Here is a 12505-nt window from a genome sequence, read left to right as displayed (position 1 = left end):
GGCTGACAACACGGACACAACCCCGTTTGAACCTCATCGAAATTCGCAATAGAAACTTTGCAAAAGAGTGCACGGATCTTACACTCTATGCTTGACACTAACAGTTTTAAGGTGTTCTAATCAGTGTAGGCGGCGAACCAGACGAGCCTCACCTGCGTTTGAAGTGTTGTCTAGTGGAGGACACACAACTCTATCTATGGGAAGTTTCGTGGTTGTCGTATGTTAAGTTTTGCGGTAGAAAAGTGGCAAAAACTGGCTTTATGACTTTTGTTACCTTTCCATGGAGGACATTTTTTGAGCCAGTCGTGTTAAGACATCTGTGACTTTCTGAAGACGGGCCAAGTGTGAGAACATAGCCTCATGTGTGTAGAACACGAGACCACCTGCGGAAATCAGTTTTCATATCCGCTTTCGGCGTACAGAGAAGTTAAAGTTCGAAATCGGGAGTTGTGGACATGCAAAATGGTTACGGGTCTTACATTTTAGACCCTTTCCGTTCAAATATCTTTTGAGGGGATGACTTTAATGTCGAAGTAACATTTGTTTTGTGTTTAGTTACACTGTAAAAAAAGTTGGAGGAGATTTTACATAAATCATCTTGGAATACTAGTTGCCAAGGTGTGACCTTGTAAAATTACCACAATCTGTAATTTTACAGAAAGTGGTAAAAAGGTTTACACATCATCTGTGTAATATTATTTACAAAGAAAGTATGGTAAAGCCTTTCCTATTCTAGGAATGGTAAATTTACAAGTTTGTGGTAAATTGGTGTGCCAGAGCCTGTGAATGTCCGTACTGGCCAATCGTGGAAAATTACCATCACTTGTACATGATGATACTGGCAAAACTGGGAAAACTACCATCGCTTGGAATACGGAGCACCAATATATTTGGGGAAAATTCTAGCTTATGTAATTTATGATTCTACACTATCTGTGTAAAAATCCCTAATGTACGTGTAAAATGACTTGATTTGGAGTATTTGAATTTAGCGTCTGACTAATAAATGGATCTTGTAGGTAACCAACCAAGATCAATATGTCCACAAAGATTGTGGTAAACAAGGCAAAGTCAATACAACAGACATCAGGTTTACACAAAATTTAATATCTTCAGCTCAAATGAGACATAAACATTGACAATTATAGGCCACATACTTATTGAACAATCATTCTCTACAATAGACTTACAGATACTTTAACATATTTTTGAAAGACCTCTTATTTGTTAAAGTATTCTAAATCAAAAGAATTAAACATGCCATTCCTGAAAAAAAAAAGAAATTTTCCAAATTAATTCAACATTAATTAATAATCCAAACACAATCTACTTCAAAACAGGAGGGATTACCTTGAAATTTAATAAAGCTCCTTGAAGTAGTTTCTGTTGATATCACAATGCACATTGCTGTCAGTGGTACTTGATTATAAACTAGCAAGGATCCCCTGTCCTCGTGCTAACCTTGCAGAGCCAGACGCAGGGCATGACAAAGTTAACCATTTATCACTCGTTCAGCAATTAAACTCTTGAGGATTCCTATGCAAAAAAGAAAGATGTTAGATAGATTCAAGATTTCCTGCATATCAGTGTCTAGTTCATGTTGGTAAGCATATTCATGTTACTTGCCTATTTAGAGTCCATATCCCTGCATAACCAAGGGACAATACTTTGTTTTCGCAGATCACAACAACGGCGGCCAAGAGGAATGTTGGGCTGGAGTAGTTCTGCAAAAGATGTAAGAAATTGTAACTGAGAATATGAATCAAATATCAAAGAAATAAAAGACATACTTGAAATTTATACCTGGCAAATCTTCAAATGTACAAAGCTCTTCAACCTCTCACAAACAGGCTTGTGTGAAGACCATGGGACTGGTCATAACCTATACTATGGTATGAGACTCGGCTAGGCGAGTCAATCTGCAAAAGATGTGACAAATTATAACTCAGAATGTGAATGCAATGCAAAAGAGAATAGAGAAAAGCGCGTTACAATTATAACTAGATAACAAAACGTTAAATGTACAAAGCTTTTCGACCTTCTCACAAAGAATACAGAGGACCTCATAACCTAGGCTCGGCCTAGGCCTAGGCTAGCAGTAGCAGCCTGGGCTTCCTCGTGATTTCACGAGTATTTCAAGAAAGAAACGCTTCTTGTTATGATTGATTACGCACGCTCGTCTCGTGCATTACTTACTATTTCTTATTCTTCTTGCAAGTTGACAAAGATGCCTATCGCGCCGCAGAAGCAGCGAGCAGAAGTCTGACGGCAGACGGAAAGAAAAACAAACATGGAGGATGGAGGAGAGGAGGAGAGACAGGAGAGGGGCAGCGGGCAGGGCCGGGATCAAAACAACCACCTGTGACCACATTTATATAGTCGGACTAGCTTAAGGTCGCGACGGAAAAAGCACGGGTAGCATACGATTTTCAATGGCGACGAATCGAGACGTTACTCTGGTCTGCCTATAACCTTCCGATGGTTTACACCATCACGACGATTTGCGACTAACCTTTTCGAATTGCCTTACGAAGTTGAAATGTTTTTAAATGCTATTTTCTGATGGTGCCAAACAACTTTACTAGACCAGAAGTGGATACGGCCGCATCACAAACAAGGCAACCGTTCTAAACATGATTTCTAATGTCAACAAGACGATCAAAGCCTGCAAAATCGTAAATTCGGCGTCTGAACTTGATTCACGCTGATGTCGACCTTTTCGGTCTATTTCAAACAAGTAATATTGTACAATGTTTACATTCGGTAGACAGAAACCTCCTTGTAGCAAGGAAATTAACTTTTGTCTTTTTTCAGGTATTGTATAGACTTGGCAGAATATCCCATCCCTAATTTGGAAATTACTGCAGATCTGAGAGATGAAACGGCTTTGTCGACTACTGCATACATTTAACATCCAATGTTATGTGAGGTAAGCTATCTTAACAAGAAATGCAATATAATTGCTGAATATCTTAAGGTATCAGCCTTCTCTTTAAAAACCATCGCATTTGCTTTCTTTTCCTCAGGGTTACTGTTCACGAAGGCAGACTTGTGTGCAGAATCGTTTCCACAGCATAGCACGGGTATGGCTTGAGTTCAATAAGTTCATCATTTGTACGTTAAGGGGTTTTAAAAGAGTCAATTGTTTTTACTGTTACAGGTTTAAATTCAAGAAAGTGCTGGAATTTCAATATCTTATGTGATGGTCAAGAAATAGTTGGATTGCAAGGGAGAAAGCATTTATAAGACTGTCTTTTAAAAACTGCTGGTACTTCAATATGTTGTAATTTGTTAAACAGGTAAAATTAAATTAATTAAATTAAATTACAAACAATCAAACTGAATATAGTCAGCAAATAAGCTGAATTCAAGAGTTCATACCAAACTCTTTATTAAAATCCTTTCCTAAACTAAGTTGAGCAATCAAACATTGTGGTTTCTGAAATGAGAAACAATCAAAGAATATAGTCAGCAAATACGCTGAGTCAAAGAGTAAATACTAAACTCTTTATAATAATCCTTCCTAAAATTAGTTGAGCAAACAAACATGCTGGTTTCTGAAACGAAACCTGCAGAGTTAAGACAACATTATAAATCGTCAGCTTCCTCCTCCTCAAGGTTAACTTCATTAAGCTGGTATCGGACCACATCTCTAATAAAAGAGTTCACTCGTGCTGTGGCATTCCCAAATTGCACCTTCTTCTTTGGGTTTTTAGAGCCCTCTTCAGGATTATTTTGGAAAAAATAACGCTGGAGAAACTCCCATGTGTGTCCAGCTTTTTGAGGAAACTCCATATTAAAAATGAAAAACAAACAGTACAGTACTGTCACTGCCTGGCTTGCAGAAGTTGTGGAGCATATGATCACACCTTCTGCTACAACATAGTAGTAGGTAGCCTCATACATAGTTCTCCCTGAAAAAGGTAAGGCCAATGAAATTACACAAATTGCATTGATTAATTCCAAAGTATGTGTTTAGCAACAGAGTTAAATATCAACTTACCAACAACAACAATACATGGGCTGGAACTCTGAGGAGCCGCCAGTATCTCTTCCCGGGTAGATCCCTCCTGCAACAGCCAAGCAAAACAAGATGAGTTGCCAAGCCAATCAATATATTTGGAAACAAGCACAAATTTTCCCCGGCTGCCTACCTCTTTATGAACAAAGATGAGATTCTGCCCCCTTTTCCTTTCCTGAAATTTGTGCATGGTTAAGATAACTGCACCAAGAATGGGGTTCACTTTCTTAGCATTTGTAACTATTGACATTGCTTCCTCAGCATTTTTCATTTTCTCTATTTTTGTCTCTTCATTCTTTTCCATAATTGCCTTTGCTTTTTCCACTATTATACTTTCTTCAATAATTGCTATTACTTTTTTCAGCTTATGGGTAGACATGTAGTCAATGTCCCTGTCAAAGTTTTGAACTAATTTTTCACAATGCCGAAACAAGTAATCAGCTTCAAGAAGCAGCGGCCATTCTTCTTTTAACTGCTCAACTGTCGGGTCCATTTTATTGAAAAACAAACGCTGATATGGGTAAGTTACTTCCATTAACTGTTTAACTTTATCATTGTCCCTATCTCTGGCGCTCTTCTTGGATTCTAATTGTAGCCACATTTTCTTCGCCTTTTGAGAATGCTCATCTTCATTATCTGGATATTCCGGTTGCCAATTATTGGTACCACTCTGAGCTTTACTTGAAGCATTGTTTCGCTTTCTCTTGCCATTAGGAAGTCCTGGAGATATTGTCATAGCAATCAGACTTGTATTTTTAGAAGGTCTATTTAGATAATTATTATGGTCTTCTAATTTAATTGCAAGGGTTGCAATACCCTCACCAATAAATTTACCATCTTCATCCAAGTCAGCTAGAACTTTATATTTTTTTATCATTGCCCCAGAAACATTCCTATAAACATTTCTTCCTGGATAGGTGTCATGTTGTCTTATTTCTGATGTAATCACACGCACTACTTCACTCAACTCTGTTTTAGAAAGCTTCACAGCACCATCCGTCTCCCTACCAACGCTCCTTTCAAGTTTGGAAAGTATAGCTGACCGCAACTTCATCCATGGAACTTCATAATTCAGACTCCAGTCCCCCTTCCTCTTCCTCGGTGTTGATGAAGGATTGCAGTGCCATAAAGGAGCACTCTGAACAGGGACTTGTGGAGTGGCTGGAGTGGCTGGAGTAGATGGTGATGGTGGCCCACCTCTGGAACTGGATGTTGTACTTGAAGGGCTTCCCCATAGTTCACCAACAAGCAACGCCATTATTGTCTGGTTAGCCATGGCAAGCAGGGCCGCCTTGTCTTCAATTTCTGTTCCATCCTCCTCCAAAACCAGGTAAACAGATTCGTAAGAAAATTTTGCTTTGACTGAAACAAAAATACCAATTAAAATTTTACTTTATGACAGTTTCTCTTTTCAGTGTAAAATTAATTTCAAAATAATTAAAATTACCTTTCTCTATCAGGTCAGCCATGCCCTCAGCAGTGATGCACTTCTTCTTCTCTCTCTGAGAGCACCACACTTTGAATACTTTGGCCATCTGTAACATTAAGGTCAGTGTTGAGATTAATAAATGAAGTGAGTTGAGTAATTTAAGTCATTTTATTTATCCAACATATACATGGGAAGAAGTAAAGTGCAGTGCACAATAAATCAGACAAAGGAAAATACATTCATTTATTCTAGTATAGGGATCTAATAGCATACTTTAGATAAGTAAAATATCGGTCTCCAATAGAGAGAGATTTTAGAGGATCAGGGCCAGCAGTGTCTCTGATGTGACAGGAAATACATGATGAGTTGGTGGATGGTACAATCTCATAAATTCCAAGATGTGAATGGTAGATGACATACTTTTCTGCTCCAATAAAAACTAATGCTTTATAATTTTCAACAACTAACATTAAATCTATAGACAGACATCTAATCTGACCATCATTATTTTCTTCCAGCATGATAATCTCTCCCAAAGAATACTTTATACCGTGATATTCACTTTTGACTGCTACATAGGTTTCTGAGTGGAAAGGACCACATTCCTCCAAAGCCCTATTTACTTCAGCTGAATACAATTCTGACCGATATTGGGTAACACTGTCAGCACTTACTGCAGTAGGAAACAAATTACCTTCCCGTAAATATGCTTGCATATACTGATGCCTGTATGAAAATGACATGGTTGGATTTATAAAATTAGGAGCATGCTTGGATGCAGACTTAAAATATTGGTGTTTTGATTCAAAACGGATTGTGCTCCATCTCTGAAGTGGACCATACATTCTTGTAAGTTCTCCATAATGTAAGATATAATGATGCTTGCATTTAAGTGTAACTTGAGGAATAACAGACTTCCTTAAATTCACATACTGCTCTGCTAAGACATCAATTCTGAAAGTTTGGTCCAGAGATATTTCATGAGCACAAACCAATTTCATAAATTCTTGCAGTTTTACAATCATCTGCCAAGCTTCGTGGGATGGGTCTTCTACCCGATCAATTAAGGCCAAAGTTATGACTTGCAGAAGACGAAGGTTGCTTGATGCAGACCCTACAATTTTCTTCTTTTTAGGGTTGATCTCCCTTATAGTAACATTAGCATTTTTACCATTGACAAATTTCACTTTGGCATTAACATAATTCCAGTTAAACCATTTAGCCTTTACTAATATTTTCAGTGCAATAAATAAGTCTTTGGGCAGGAATCCCTCTGCAATATCGTGGGCACTACAAGGCGGCAATCCATTCATTACATGGAACCCAGGTATTTCATTTAAAACTGATGCCTCCCACACCCCTTTCACAGGCTCATCTCTTTCATCAGCTGACCTAGCATCATTGTCATAGTTAAAACAATTTCTTCGGACACACAATGAAACATCACCCCGAATTCTCTGGGCTCGTCGAGCATAACAGTATCTGCAGTAAAAGTCTGCCGCAGAGAAACTTTGATTAAAACCGCCCACTGTGTGGGCCTCAAGATTATCAGAACTCACTCCAACTACACATCCTTTCAAATTAACAGGAGTGCCATTGAAAACAACATTAATACCAACTTCATAAAGACTCTTCAAATCCTCCAAAAGAGGGGAAAAAATCTGTTCATAACTAAATTCTTTTAGAGTGTCTGCATGAACCAGCATGACCAACTGAATGGGATCTCTGGTAGACCTGCAATAAGCTGGCATATTGCCAAGAGTCATGTACACAGCTAGCATCTTGTGTTTCCCACGAGCAGCCTTTAATGGCTCACAGGGCTCAAATGCATCCATGTACAAAATAATCTTCAAACCATCTGGATTGTCAATAAAAAACTTATTTTTTTTAAAAGCAGTCCCATCTTCAAAATCTTTTAAAATATTAGGTTGATTATTTCCTTTCTTATTGTAAAGTTCCTGTACAGACTTGTCTGTTAGGAGACTAGCAAGAGATTTTTTTACATCAACATAATGATATTTATAAGTCTTGGTCCCAGAGACAAGTTCGTATTCAACTGGTGGAATGAAATCAAAATTGTTGCTGTAGTACTTTTTCCTCATGTGGTGTGATCTAAAGAGACCCTTGTCACCCACAGCTTCCTCATACAAATTATGATTAAAAACTTCATTTTCCACAGCTGTCCTAATATTAGATGGAATTCCATACTTATCGGCTAAATCATTGAATAGTCTTTTCTGGTATTCAACAGCATGGTCACTGATACCTTGGATAGCCTCAATAACAAATTGTAAGGATGTTATTGATAGAAAAGATTTTGATTGTAAACGTAAAAGCATTAATGCAAACGATTTTAAAAAATCATCACTTGTGACTGAAGGTAAAGCAGATGAAATATTATCACTAGAGTTACTGTTAACATTTAAATTACTATCTAGGGGGGGCACATCATTAGACATTTCAACATTATATGACATTTCATCATTAGGTAATTCAACATCATCACTAGCATAACTAATATTATCACTCAATTGTAAATCTCTAACAACAAAAGGAGTGTCCCGATGATTTCTTTTAAAATGAGATCTAAGAGTACTGCGGTTTGTGAACAACTTTTCACAAGGACATTTGACACTCTGACCTTTACGAACATGACTCTCTAGGTGATTTAAAAGTTTTGATGATGAAGATACTAAAACTGGACAAGACTTCACAGTACATTTAAGGTCAGAGCTTGCGTCAGAAATGCTATTACTATGACTTGAGATAACTATTCTGTGGCTTCTCTTATGCGAACAAAATGATTTATATCGAGAAAAGATTCTACCACAGTGTGGGAATGGGCATGGAAAAGCCACATTTGGGGTATATCTATGGGCCCACTGATGAGCAAAGTACTTGTTTATAGAAAGCTGTCCCTTATGGCATATGACACATTGGATTGTCATAATTACCTTGCTCTGGGAGGTCTGCAAGAAGCGCCCACAACTGACACCTGCAAGAGATGATAATGATAAATTAGATTAAATCCAATCTGATGTTAGGCACTAGTGTGAATAGACTGTCAAAGTAACATACCTGTGGCAGATTTGTCAAATAACTTCCAGTGAAGTGAGCTTTAGTGGCTGAGTGACGTTGCAAACTCCTGCAAATAAATCAAGCCATCAAGATATGAAGTATTGGTCAACAACGTCTGATGGGAGGAGCGTTCAATTAAAACATAGTTCTAGCGCACAACTAGGTATCTAAACCAGAGCGAAAAGAAAAGAAAGGCTCAATGTGCCCCACTCTCAAATTGAGAACAGAAGGACAATCCATCCCAAAAGCCTAAATTAAGTCGATAAAGTGTCCCTTTAACTATTGGTTTAACTATTGTAGTGTCAAAGCCGGAGATCACTAGATGTCATCCACACATGTTAACCTCGCGGAACACGTGGCTCGACCATAACAAACATGAGAATCCCAAGACCTCATTAAATCTTTAGTGAAACAAGGGCTACAGAACCATCTTTTGGTTTAGAACTTTAAAAAACACCTGAAAGATAATGGGATTACACAAAACAAGCACTCACCTTTATGTTGTGTCAGTTGCGTTCGGGACCCAGACGGCTGTCAAAGTGAGCGATTGTCTACCGGTCACACCTTCAGCTGGTCCAATCAGCTGATCATGACGTATTTCGGTGGTGGGGGAAGCGGTAAGCAGAGGAGACCGGGGGGGGGGGGCAGGGGGAGCCCACCGCCGCTCCTCTCTGCTTCTATCTCTCCCGTCCGCAAGTGGGCAGCAGTGGGCTCTCCCTCCCCCGCTCTCCCCAACCCCATCTCTTCTCAGGGGAATTCAATGCATTGGGTCAAGACCAAACATGATAACGTGAGGAGAGACAAACGTGTGCCTTCGCGCGGCGCACGCCACTTCCTCGATAGCGGGGGCGGGGCGGCGGCGACCAGCACTTGAAGGATCGCGAGGCGTCCGCCCCCCGCTCTGCTCCTGCCGCACAAAGCCCCTGCCCCCCCCCTCCTCTACGGCCTGCACAACCGGTACACCGGTACGCCCACAGTCCCAGTCCCTCCGGCTGTCGCCGTGCGCGGGCGCCCTACCGGTCCGGACGGACCGGACCCGGACGCGGCAGCGCGCCTGCGTTGTAGGCAACCCGTCTGACGTGCACGAGGGGTGTTGCCTATCTGGAGTGTGACAGGCGCGCTGAGCTTCGGAACATGACAACTTTATAAGAAAGATCTGTGTCCTCACAAAAGTAATCACCGGTATTTTGCATTAATTGTACACATGTCTGGGAATATTACACAAATTTACCTTGAAAATTGTCATCACTTGGTAAAATCGCTACTTCCTAGACAGAAGATACTGACTTTCCTTGTAAATTTACCACAACACATCCGTGTAATTACAGGGCACTTGGGAACATTACAGACGTACGTGCACCAGATTACACGCGCTTGTAAAATTACAACACTTTTATCAGGAATATCGCAGGTTTTTGGTGAATATACCACAGAAACCTTGTAAAAATACCTAACTTGTAAATTTACCAGAAGAACTGTGTTATAAATCCCGATGCCTGTAATTATACAACATAATTTCGGTAATACTTTCCATATATTCCATGTAAAATCACTAATTTTTTTTACAGTGTAGTTTGAAGACGCAGAGATAGCAAAGAAAATCGTTCAGATCGGTTAAGATTTCGATGAAATAGAGCGTGGACACGAAAGTGACCCATTCGCGGAGAACTGCTCACTTACAAACGGGGTAAAGTTCAGGCCCTATACCTTACGCCGGATGGTTTTCCCTGGGGGGCTTGACCCCAACCGTCTCGGCCAAGGTGGTCTTGGCTTTCGCCTCCGCGTCGAGCCAGGCGACAAGGGCCCTTCTCTCCTCACTGAGCATTATCGCGCCCCACGCGAACATCACGGCCACAACCGCGTGGAGAACGAGAACGAGTAGCCAGAGTTCTGGTTCCACTCCCTCCCCATTCCACATGACCGGCCCGACCACCAACAAGTCCCCGAAGAAGATGAGTTGCTGAGCGAAGAACGTGGCGTCAGAAACCACGATGTAAAGCGGATGCTTGGAGGCCCGGCGCTGCAGAGGACCAGAACTCGGTTAGCTCGACGGGGAACAACGCGGAACAACAAAGGGAGATCTGCTAGGCCTGCGGGGGGCGCGGGTAACTCCGCACGGGAGAACAAAACGGCCCGTGCCGTGCTTGTCCCAGCGGTCTCCAGCACAAACTCGGCTACACGTACACGGCCTTGTTCTGTCGTGGGGTCTTGCGCGCGCCCGGACAGTCTACTTGCAGCGTTGGTCCAATAGACCTTTTCGACGGTAGGGTGAGGGGGGAGGAGAGGGTAGGGGGCTGAAAACTTTCACGCCTGGAACGTGTTCAATGAACCCTAATAAAGCATCCCGGTAAAGCTAAAATGCAGATGAATACAGGGAACAAGAAAACGGAAGTCACAATGTTAAAGCATAGCGATTTCTTCTTCCCCGCATTCTTCTGCATTTCAGCTTAACCGGAATGCTTTATACAGGGTGGCCGCTCTGCCCCGTAGTTTTAAAAAGGTAGACTAGCCCGCCCGCACCTACCTCACCTACCAGTCCCCTCTCACCTCCCCCGCTCCCCGCTATAGTCTACCTTTATAAAACAACGGGGCAGAGCGGCCACCCTGTAGCAAATTCTGACTCCGTAGCGCAATGGAACAAGTCGTCCGTTGTTGCGCTCCAAAGTCAAAACAGTTCAACCAGTTCGAAAGAAAAGAGTTGCAGCCTCCAAATTGTTTCTAACCTCAACCACTGTCGAAAAGGTCTATAGTGGAGCACTACACACGACAAACATGACAGTCACGTACCTGGCGATTCTTGCAGATACACACGAGCATCGCGACGACTGTCAAGGTCCTGCTGAACTTGACGGCGTTGATCAATAGAGGGTTGACCTCAGATCCGTGGCCACTAATCACTCTCACAGTTACAGAACCCATCATCTATCGAACGAAAAGCAATTAGGCAACAGCATGTTACACAGTTGGCCAGCGTTTGGTACTCGCAAAGAGATGGTTCGCACCAGTGACACGATGCCCTGACACCAGCGTGAAAGAGAAGCTACTTATGGGCACCCCCCCCCCTTTTCTCCGGCAAGGCCGGTGCCCTTAAAGTAGCCCTAAGACAACCCCAAGCGAAGGCTTGCGAGGAGCGAGCGAAGCGAGCTCTGAGCAAGCCGAGCTCCCGCGAGGGCGCAGCCCTCGCCAAGCGAGGCCTTGGCCTCGCACGCGGGGGCAAAGCCCACGCACGGGAGTCTGGCATATGACAGGGTTGGCGGACCCCTCCCGATAGATGGGTAGATGGAGGATCCGCTGCGGCGCGGCCTGGCGGCCTCCTCACTCTTCCAAGTCTCGTAATACATACAGCTAACCGAGCACTCAAATTTTATTTCATGAATTTGTTTGGCATTTTTGCTTAATGTTTTCAACTGCAAAGGATATTCCAGTGTCAAGGGATTATTTGTGCACAATGTATATTTGTTGCCAATCCAAATAAATATGGGCTGGGAAGATCAAAATCAAAAAGTGTTGATGCTGATCTTTGCTTGTCTTGAAAAAATAAAATACAAGAAGTGCTACTGTGTATATAAGATTTAAATATCTAAATCTGCTCCCGAGTTACTGGTTAGTTGCATTTAACTCACCACTTTTCATAACATGATAGCGCAACTAATTTGCAACTCTACTTTCATTGCTCAGAATAGTATTTTTAGCCCGCCCTTCTGCTTTTAAAAAAGCATTAAAGCGGGCTTATGCAACCGCTCTCGTGTCTGTCTGTCTGTCGTCCGTGTAAGAGGAAGGAGATGAGCTAGAGGTCTACAAATTTCAGGGTATCTTAGGGGTCACTCCTGGACAACGAAACGCCTGGTGCAAATCCTGGCAACCACCCCTAAGGGGGTGAAAGGGGGTAACAAAGAAATAGGGGTTGGTCCAAAGAGTAGGAAAAAAAATATTTTTTTATGGTCTTCTAAGGGGTAACTCGTGAAAGTAGAGCCCTC

At 41.7% G+C, this 12505-nt stretch overlaps 1 protein-coding gene and 2 long non-coding RNA genes across 3 annotated transcripts; 1 reads left to right on the top strand and 2 right to left on the bottom strand.

The window, feature by feature from the left end:
• Window positions 1-1086: 1086 nt before the first annotated feature.
• On the bottom strand, window positions 1087-2286 carry LOC113214169 (uncharacterized). The gene is made up of 4 exons (XR_003303798.2): window positions 2197-2286; window positions 1804-1919; window positions 1351-1724; window positions 1087-1266 (listed from the first exon to the last, which is right to left on the bottom strand). It is a non-coding gene; the product is annotated as an uncharacterized LOC113214169 (long non-coding RNA).
• Window positions 2287-2811: 525 nt separating this feature from the next.
• Window positions 2812-3300, top strand: LOC113214168 (uncharacterized). The gene is made up of 3 exons (XR_003303797.2): window positions 2812-2929; window positions 3027-3083; window positions 3161-3300. It is a non-coding gene; the product is annotated as an uncharacterized LOC113214168 (long non-coding RNA).
• Window positions 3301-3373: 73 nt separating this feature from the next.
• LOC127751536 (uncharacterized) lies at window positions 3374-3928 on the bottom strand. The gene has a single exon (XM_052275226.1). It carries the CDS (start codon window positions 3904-3906, stop codon window positions 3589-3591), a length of 318 nt encoding a protein of 105 aa, XP_052131186.1. The 5' UTR covers window positions 3907-3928; the 3' UTR covers window positions 3374-3588.
• Between the last annotated feature and the right edge of the window lie 8577 nt (window positions 3929-12505).

The sequence above is a fragment of the Frankliniella occidentalis genome, unplaced genomic scaffold, assembly GCF_000697945.3.
Source record: "Frankliniella occidentalis isolate FOCC.00 unplaced genomic scaffold, Focc_3.1 Scaffold546, whole genome shotgun sequence".
NCBI classification, from domain to species: domain Eukaryota; kingdom Metazoa; phylum Arthropoda; class Insecta; order Thysanoptera; family Thripidae; genus Frankliniella; species Frankliniella occidentalis.
This window is presented reverse-complemented; position numbering and strand designations above follow the sequence as displayed.

Coding starts and splice junctions, on each gene's coding strand:
- LOC127751536 (XM_052275226.1), bottom strand. CDS start 3,906: ATGTATGAGGCTACCTACTACTATGTTGTAGCAGAAGGTGTGATCATA.